Source organism: Engraulis encrasicolus, chromosome 20, assembly GCF_034702125.1.
Source record: "Engraulis encrasicolus isolate BLACKSEA-1 chromosome 20, IST_EnEncr_1.0, whole genome shotgun sequence".
Lineage (NCBI taxonomy): Eukaryota > Metazoa > Chordata > Actinopteri > Clupeiformes > Engraulidae > Engraulis > Engraulis encrasicolus.
In genome coordinates, this window is record NC_085876.1 from 38,888,631 (window position 1) to 38,898,630 (window position 10,000).

The following is a 10,000-nucleotide window of genomic DNA, read 5'->3' on the forward strand; positions in this document are numbered from 1 at the left end:
ACCATACTAGAAAATGTGTTTATTACTTAGTAAACTTTCATGTAAAGATCAAATTTGGCAATAGGCAGCCCAGTTTCAATGAGCAGCATAGTTGCAGTACCTTGTTTTGACCATTTCCTGCGCAGTGTACCTTTAAGAAACAATCGGATAGGTCCAGTTTGGCCCGGGGCCAAGATAGTCCGGGACTCTCATAGTCGTGGTTGGAAATACTTACGGATTTTAATGAACTTTTGTTGGAGTTGTTGAAAATGACAAAAGGAACAACTGATAAAATTTTGGTGCCGATCCGGATCACGATCTGGATCCAGGAAGTTTTTAAAAGATTCTTCACCATTGCGGGATAGGTCAAATTTTGACAGTACGGTGTCTAACTCCACAAAAACAAGGTGGAAAGAAAGAAACTGAAAAAAATAATAATAATAGGGTGTAACCCCATGGCCATGGCAGAGGTTTGCACTAGTTACTAGTTGCACTAGTGCTTTTGATCTCCTGCTCTGTCCATCTCCCCCCCCCATCTCTCCACTAGCCGACAAAAGCACCTTCAAGTGCCCTTAAGTAGTGCCGACTGTGGTGGCGTTTCTATTTAGTTATCCCCCCCCCCCCATTCCTCTCCTCCATTCCTCTCCTCCATTCCTCTCCTCCATTGCTCTCCTCTATTCCGAGTCTGTTGTTTGAAGTGGAGATGCCTCCAGTGCTCGGTGAAAGAGAGAGGAAAGAGCCAGCCGTGCCACCTCCAGTCGTGTTTATCATTAGACATCAAACGGGCCTCCCCGCCGTCTCTGCAGCATCTGAACAAATAATAACAGAAGCTGTGAGTGAGCACTGTGTTGTGCTATGCTGTGTTGTGTTGTGTTGTGTTGTGTTGTGTTGTGTTGTGCTGTGCTGTGCTGTGTTGTGCTGTGCTGTGCTGTGCTGTGTTGTGTTGTGTTGTGTTGTGTTGTGTTGTGTTGTGTTGTGAGGGAAGGGAAGAATAGAAGAGACGAGACACTTCTCCTTACGCCGGGTACCCCCCCCCCCCCCCNCCCACACACACACACACACTGCACATATAACACAGACACACAGGGCACACATCACACACCATGCACATACGCGCACACACACACACACACACACACACACACGCGCACATGCACATAATCACACATACGCACACACAAACACATTTGAGTTTTGGGATGGGCCTACAGTACAATCCTCCCTGTTTGCTCCGAGTGGGCCACGAATCTGGATCACTTGTACGCTGTATGTTCCGTGATGCTTTTTCATCTGTTCCATCTACTAATTAGATTAATCTAGCGTAGCGTTGGTGTCAGTTCTGGCCAGGCCATGGTAGTCAAGCGCTTGCTGCTTATTATTTGTCTCAGGTGTTCTAAATCAGATAACCAACTCTGCTTGCTCCTCATTGGTCGGTTTAAAAGTTCTCTGTTTTGTTCCCAACTCTTGGCTGCTCGCTTCTTGGCAACCCACCACCTCTCCAGCTCCACTTTGTCATCATGTTTGACATGGCACGGGCTACTCCTTGTCATGTTGCCTGCTCTGTTCATGGGGGAATGGTTTGCCACGCTGCCCTGAATCTCTGCTTTCCTTGGTGCTCATGGAAATCCAGGGGACGCCTCTGAACAGAGCCATACCGCCCAAATCGAATTCATAACTATTCAATAAAGAAATTGCATTCAGAATTTTTCGTCTTGTGTTTCGTTACCATAATGGACCTGACAGACGTATTGTTATTAGGGATGGCACAAACCGCACCGAAAACCGAAACCGTACAATTCACACACATACCGAACCGAACCGTGCCATCCGTCGCAAACCGCAATTCATGTACTGCCCAGAAAAATATGTAAAACAGACATTCTAGGAGTATCTTATCCAGTCTCTCTGATCAAAACATTTGCGTATAAGACCAATCAGAGGATGACACAATTAAAATCACACCATTTTCACATTATGAGCCTATACAATAAGCCTATTATAAGCCTATACATCACTTTATAACTGCAGTTATATAAATACTGTTTAATATTCCCAGTGCATCATTTATCATGAACTAAAAAAAAGAACCGTAGAGAACCGAAAACCGTGACCTTGACACCGCGATATGAACCGAACCGTGAATTTTGTGAACCGTACCACCCCTAATTGTTATGTTACTTATCATCTTTCCTTTCTTCTGTTTTGTTTTTGTCTCTCTGTAGCTCGTCAAAGACAAAGACCTTAAAAGGATCTTAAAAGGAAGCGTGGACCGCACTGGAGTTTCTCGTCCAGACCTGCACCATCTCCTAGCCCTGAGAGCTTGCTCCATCTGAGGTTTTTTTGTTTTTTCTTTTGCCGTGGACAATAAACAAACAAACAAAATCCTCCCGGGACAACTCTTCGGTCACAAGACCCAGACCTGATCCTCACCCACCTATCTATCCTCTTCAGTGCTCTCTGCTTTCCAAGACATGGCTGTGCGCATGTGGATGGGAGGATAGCACCCCTACCCAACCCAACCCGACCTGACCCATCCGGAACCCACACCCTTCCAATCAAACCTAGCACTCAGTTACAAACACCCTTGTTCTCCCTCACTAAATCACCCCTGTGTCTGGGAACACTACAGTAGGTTGGCCCTGGTTCTAAACTCTGGATTTTAACCACTCAACCGCTTTATTCTGATTCTGGCATTCACACACCTTAGCCACTTAAAATAACCTTAGCATTCTAGTTCTGGTTGTAAAACAAACCATAGCGTTCTAGTACAGGTTCTAAACGCCTTACCCCGGTACGGTTGAGCTATTTGCGTGCCGTGATGCTGTAGGACTAGCTCTGGTTCTGGTTACCAGTTAGCTGTGTTGGAGCACTAGCAGCAGCAGCAGCAGCAGCAGCAGGAACAAGAGCTGTTTTCCAGCCTGCCGCAAAGTGAAGTGAAGTGAAGTGAAGTGAAGTGACGTGAAGTCCCCGTGAATAATTAGCATCTAGTTCCTTTTTCCAAACATCTCGGCCTGATTACCTGTGAGCTGTTGGCTCTCGCAGTGGTGGCGGTGGCAGGGGTCTGGAGCTTCTGAGGGCCTCGATGCGCCGAGGATCTGTGATGGCAAAGAGCGTGGCGGCAACACGCCCCAGCAGACACCCCCCGCCCTCCTCTCGGACTGGTTAACGCTGCGATCGGAAGCATTACTGCGCTGGGCAGTATGCAGGCAGCTGACCATCCGGACACAAATACTTTAACAGGTGAGTGAATGTAATTTTTTTTCCAACACAAATACTTAAAGTGAGAAACAAATCATATAAGACCAGTAGCACGTTAAAGTTGGATTACGTGCGAGATTATGGTAAATGTTGGTGTTTATGAAGCTTGTGGACAAAGGCTACATGCATTATTAGTACTGCGTACCAATGCCTTACGCTGTGCTATCAGCCCTATTCTAACTTTTAAGTGCCATTACATTTTTGGTCATAACGATGCACCTGTTCACTGTAAATATTTATGAGGGCTTTATAACCAGGTAAAAAGGAATGAAGTCCGCAAGCACTGCTTGTCTTCATGTGAAAATGTAATAGCTATTACATTTTCACAAGAAGACAAGCAGTGTTTGCGGATTTTATTCCGTTTTACCTGGATATTTGCTTTGATTGTCCTGCACCTGGCCCATTGGGTGGGATGTGCACACATTTACTCCTCTGAACATTGGCTTTGTAACCAGTCATGAATGTTGATTAAAGGAACAGTTCACCCTTTTTTGATTTTCACATATTTGCAGTATTTCCCAGCATTATTCATGAATGTGCATATAATTTTCATCTGTGTTTCCATTGCCTAGTTTAACAGCCAAATTAAGCGTAGCAATGCAAGTCTATGGGGGGGAACAAAACATCATCAAATGTACTTATAAAGTACTTAAAAATTATGTATAATTCACCAGAGTGCAGAACAGCTATTTAATCCAGTCCTGTGATCATTTGTGGATTGATGCTAATGCCTCCATTCACTTCCAGTGATTATGCTAAGCTACGCTAATAATTCTGATCCAATAAATCTAAGTACTGAAAAAGCTGAGAAGAAAATGACATGCACATTCATGAATAATGCTTGGAAATACTGCAAATATGTGAAAATCAAAAAAGGGTGGACTGTTCCTTTAAGTCTTGAGCACAAGTGTCAAAGAATGTCTTCAACTATTTCCATGTGTTCACATCCCAACTACACCTCTCCTTTGCCAAGTGGCTTTATAAATAATGAATCAAAATAATTTCAATAATTGTCAAATTATCGTCTGCTTTATATAGTGAGGCAGCATGAGTAATACAACATCACTTATGCAGTTGTGTAATGCATTGCTAGTTTTGTCTCTTGTGTACTTTCTAGTCCAATGAATCCTTGTGTTGTTCCTACTTCAGTGGTTACAAATTACAGAAACGTTTTGGCAAAAGGAACAGCTGAAATGTGTTTGACCTTCTGGATAAAAATGGGATAGGTTCTTTCATTACTCTCTGTCTGCAAATATTTTTTTATTCTCAAGTCAGACAGAACGTGTCCTCTTCACACTCTCGTTCTGAGAAATCCCCGGGAATTTAGTCAGTCATGTGCCACGATCTGTGGCAAAGAAAAGTAAAAAAAAAAAAAGGCTTTTATTTTTGTCAGTGATTTGTTTTTTGTTTTTTGTATAAGACAGGAAGTAAGGGATGGGTCCTTCATGACAGCATGAGTCAGCTCTTTTTCTCCAACAGCTCACTGGCCCAAAGATCCGCATCGTCAACTGACATATTTAACTGACCCTTTTTTTTCTGCTGTGCTTTGAAATGTTTGACAACACCAGCACATACTGTAGTAGCACGGTATGTTGATGAGCAACTTCAAAGTCTTCTATGTGTTCAATGCAGTCTTTAGGGGTGAGGTTGTATTTTACCAATAATGGCTGACAAATATCAGTACAAAGTGCCTTTGTGAAGCCTCCTTCTCTTTTTTGCCTGCAGTCCTGTACTGTAAGTCTCCTCAGGCCACAAGAGGGGGTGTTAGAAAAACGGGCACGCACGGTACACCTCAGTTTGTCGGAATTCGGCTAGTGTTATTTTTTTTTTGTACCGTTCAAAGAAGAAGGGAGGTGGAAAAAAAAAACATATTCACGAAATGGGATGTCTGCCCTTGGCCTGAGCCAGCCAAGTGCTGACTCCCGAAAAATACCTCGGCTTGCAATTTTTTAATATCAGATGTGGAATTTGAACTTGGAGCAGAATTTGGATCCAGACGTCTGCTTGGACAAAAAAAAGGGTGGAGGAAGGGGGATAGGTAGAAGTAGAAGAAGATGAAGAAGCAGGATGGAGGGATGAGGGGATGAAGGGGTAGAGAAGGGTGGAGGTGTGGAGGGGGAGGGAGAGGGAGGCGAAAAAATTCCTGGGAGATGTGAGGTGGAGGATATTGTTTTAACAACTGGAGGGCCCCCAAGTGGAGGCGGGCTCAGAATGTTCTGGTATTTTATTCATCATGGAGGGAAATGAAATAGCAAGAACATTCCGTTCCAAAAGCGTGTGATTGGCTGCCCAGCTGGCCGGGATGACCCACAGTGGCCTGTCAGAGCTGTCCGTCAATCTCTCCAGACCCAAGACACGGAGGACAGGAATGCGGGTCCTGAGGCCGTCCCGAAAGACCGAGGCGAGGCCCCCCTCCATCTTCCTCTTAGACATAACAACCTCCGAAGCATTGTCGAGCTCGGCTAAAAAAGACAAAAGAGATGCGTTAGCGGCAGGCTAGGCATCAGAGAATAACACGCATATTTTTTATGTTCTGCCGGACAAAAAAAAAGACTGAAAATGAAAAACATTTTGCGTCGCCGGCTTTTTTTTCCTCTCTCTCTTTTGTTCTCAGAGGTGTTCGCACAGGTGTGTTAATTCTAATACAATTATAGTCTAATTGTATGTTGTTGGTTTTGAACATCGGTACCCATAGCAACTCGGGCCTGTGATCACGAGCACTGTGTGGAGGTTCTCTCATCACACATGCTGCACTCTGGATGCTTTCACGCACTGGATGCTCTTTGGTTTGAAAACTAAAAAAGCACAAAGTATGCACACACACACACACACACACACACACACACACACACACACACACACACACACACACACACACACACACACACACACACACACACACACACACACACACACATGCATTTGTGTTTTCATCTATCTCCTCTTCTCTCTCTCTTTCTTTCTCTCTCTCCCACTCTCTCTCTCTCTCTCTCTCTCTCTCTCTCTCTCTCTCTCTCTCTCTCTCTCTCTGCATTTGTGGGTGGTAGAGGAGAGAGTATTTGGAGTTTTATGGCAGAGGCGGTTGGAGTGTGGACGGCTTCCAAATCGATTCCTGTCATTTTGGGAGTTCTCAGCAGAGATGCGCGCGGCATGGAGGAAAGGGGTTTTGTGTGTGTGTGTGTGTGTGTGTGTGTGTGTGTGTGTGTGTGTGTGTGTGTGTGTGTGTGTGTGTGTGTGTGTGTGTGTGTGTGTGTGTGTGTGTGTGTGTGTGTGTGTGCGTGCTTGTGTGTATGTGTGTGTGTGGTGTGGTGTGGTGTGGTGTGGTGTGGTGTGGTGTGGTGTGGTGTGGTGTGGTGTGGTGTACCGTGCTCCTGGCTTCCTTCAGACGTCGTCCAAACGAGCACGGCATAATGACTGATGGGCCGCAAGGCCTCGCAGACAGTACTAAACAAACCGGAGCAGCGTTGGAAGGCCAGGAGGGAGCAATCAATATCTGCAAGGTTAAACTGCGGTTAGGCTTGCTTGTTTTTTTGTGGGTTGCTTGGGGTTTGGGTGACTGGCGACGGGCGAGGGGGTTTCGCCAAACAGGAAACATGCTGACAGACTGGACAACAGTTCGGACAGCTGCTACTGTTGCCTTGTTGGATTTTGTTGTTTTTTTTTCTTCCCCGATGTTCGACAAGAAAAGATTTGAGAGGTGCTGCCTCGTCTTCGTTTTTCAGAGCTGCAAAGCTACAGTGAAGCCCTCCCCTGGTCGCTCACTAATGCCTGTCTTCTTTCTTTCTTTCTTTCTTTCTTTCTTTCTTTCTTTCTTTCTTTCTTTCTTTCTTTCTTTCTTTCTTCTTCTTTTACGTAAACTGCACAGCTCAACAGCTCAGCCACCCACAGCATTTGTTGTTGTCTCAGTCATGCGTTGGCTACCAGCGTGTCTACATGGTTTTTTTTTCTTGTCTTTTTTGCTTCCATGTTTTTACGAGGACACTTTTCTTTGCCTTGGCCCCATTAATGTCTATTACTTCATTTTTGGTGGTGGTGCTGTTCTCTCTCTCTCTCTCTCTCTCTCTCTCTCTCTCTCTCTCTCTCTCTCTCTCTCTCTCTCTCTCTCTCTCTCTCTCTCTCTCTCTCTCTCTCTCTCTCTCTCTCTCTCTCTCTCTCTCTCTCTCTCTCACACACACACACACACACACACACACACACACACACACACACACACACACACACACACACACACACACACACACACACACACACACACACACACACACACACACACACACACAGAATTTCAGTATATACTCTCCATACCCCATTGCTCAGCAGCCTTGGCAGCAGACAGGTTTGATACCCCTGTTAGCTATGGGTGCCTATAGAGCAGTGGTTCTCAACCTTTTTGAAAAAATGCCCACTGGACCTCATCATAAGCCTCCCAATGCCCCCTTGACCTCATCACAAGCCTGCCAATTCCTCCATTACCATTGAGACATTTAAATGGCGTAATGCCCCCAATGACAACTAAGCACCGCCCCCTCTGAAGCTGTATCCTTCTCAACTCCCCCCTGGGGATCCCCAACGCCCCCTGAGAGGCTGTATCGCCCCCGTTGAGAAACACTAGCCGACTGGGCTACTTTCAAAGAGATGAGCTGCTCTCTCTCTCCCTCTCTCCCTCTCTCTCTCCCTCTCTCTCTCTCTCTCTCTCTCTCTCTCTCTCTCTCTCTCTCAGACTCATATGTATCTCTGTCTACTCTTCGGGTTCTCTCTCCTTGCCTTCTCTGTCTCCTCCTATCCTCTCCTCCCCGACCCTGGGTCTGTCTCCTATCCACACAGACACGGCCGGCATGCCCTTAAAGTGTTGGAGGAAATCTGGCATGTTGTCCATATTTGTTTTGTTTTTTTTCCTTACTTTTTTAACTCCCCCCTCCCTCCCCTTCTATGAAAGTAAGGTGTCAAGACCTGGAGGCGTTCACAGACAGGCAGTAAGGAAAGGGCAAGGACGGAGCCAGAGACAAAGAGAAAGACGAGGATGAAAAAGGGTTTGCATGAGAAAAACGAGAGAAAGAGAGAGAATAAAAACAACAGGGGGGTAAAAGAGCCAATAGAAGGGATGATTTTTTTTACAAATCGCAAGACAAACACCAACACAGGGCAGCATGGGCATAGGAAATTAAACCAGCATTCCGGAATCTGACCAAGCACAATGTTTCCAAATTTTGATCATTCCAAAATGGCCATATTTGACATATTCCAAAAAAATACTTTTACAAGTGGGTCTGTTTTTGGTTTTGCCTCAGTTCGTCCTCTCCTATACGTGGATAAGAAATTGACCAGGGTTCCAGAATCTGAACAAAAATGTATGGTCACAAGTGGTCACAAAACGGTTGCATTTGTACAAGTGCAAGTTGCCCATTAGGTTGCTTTGACACCTCTGGCATGTTTAAAATATCAGCCATTTTGGATGTTTTTTGTTGAATGGTTGAAGTGCCACTGTTGGTCCCATCCTGCATGTGAATAAGAAATCTATCAGGCCTCCAGAATATGACCAAATAATGTGAAGCATAAATGTCAAAATGGTCGTATTTGTAAAACTGCAGTTGGAGTTGAGTTGATGCCTCTTACAGGTAGTGTAATTTTTGTTTGGTTCAGTGCTTCTCAGTTGATCTTTCTTTCCTACTTTCACCTTGCGCTTTTACACTGGCGATAACACAAAACCCGCCTGTCCATTCAGCTGGTTACACGTTCAAAAGGTGATGGTCCACACACAGCAAGGTCTACAGTAGATTGTTTTGAATAGAGGTATAGATTTTTTTTCCCCTCCTGCTCTCTTTCTCTTCCCTTCACATCTCTCTCTCTGCATCTACATTCTTCATTTCTCTCTCTCTGTCTCTCTCTGTCTCTGTCAATGCAATACATCATTATATTGTTTGTCTTAACTAATGGAAGTATTGTTTATCTTATGTTTTGCTTATTTTGGAGTACATTGTAGTTGGAGTACATACAGTATTGCCTGGTTAACACCAGACCTAATCACAAGTGAGATTAGGTCTGGGGAGTTGCCTATTGTAAATTCCGTATGGGGCCGGAATACTTGGCTATTATGACACACTGCCCTGCTCTCTGATTGGGCAGAGAAACTGTTAAGGTCGGAATGCTTGGCCATTATGACACAGATCCCATGATCTTGTACGTTATGAGTCATCCTCGCCATACTGTCTTTCAGATCGAAACGATTGTGTAGAACTAAAGGCAGTATGGGAGTTCCCAGGCTACATACAGTATGCAGTTACGGGCCCCCACTTTGAGGACCCCTGTGTTAGGAGGATGTGTTTACAGCTGGTCGCCACTGAGCATTTCATAAGAAAGAATGCGACACAACTTTGGCAAGTTGCATAACTGACAGAAAATGCATACTGAAAATAAGAAAAGACAGCCAAACTGAAATATGTGGTGCATCTGTATGGTCATTCTTCCTCTCGAAATCAACACACTAAACAGCACTGGAAGGAACATTGCGTGACAAAAAAAAGACACGATTTCCTTTTCTCTTCTCCCCCTCCCGCTACCATTCATCCCTCCATCTTCCAATCTATCTATTTTTCTTCATCCATCTCTCTGTCTCGCACTCTCTCAGTCTCTCTTTCTCTCTTTCTCTCTGTCTCAGTCTCTCTCTCTCTCTGTCTCTGTCTCTGTCTCTCTCTCTCTCTCTCTCTCTCTCTCTCTCTCTCTCTCTCTCTCTCTCTCTCTCTCTCTCTCTCTCTCTCTCTCTCTC

General features: G+C 44.9%; 1 protein-coding gene across 2 annotated transcripts in view; it reads left to right on the plus strand.

Moving 5' to 3' along the window:
• ldlrad4a (low density lipoprotein receptor class A domain containing 4a) overlaps positions 1–10,000 on the plus strand; it is a 167,740-nt gene that overhangs the window by 61,205 nt on the left and 96,535 nt on the right. For both annotated transcript variants that reach the window (XM_063185931.1, XM_063185934.1), the window contains exon 2: positions 2,202–3,219. In XM_063185931.1, coding sequence (XP_063042001.1) covers positions 3,180–3,219 — 40 coding nt within the window. In that variant the 5' untranslated portion in view covers positions 2,202–3,179. The remainder of the gene's footprint in view (positions 1–2,201; positions 3,220–10,000) is intronic.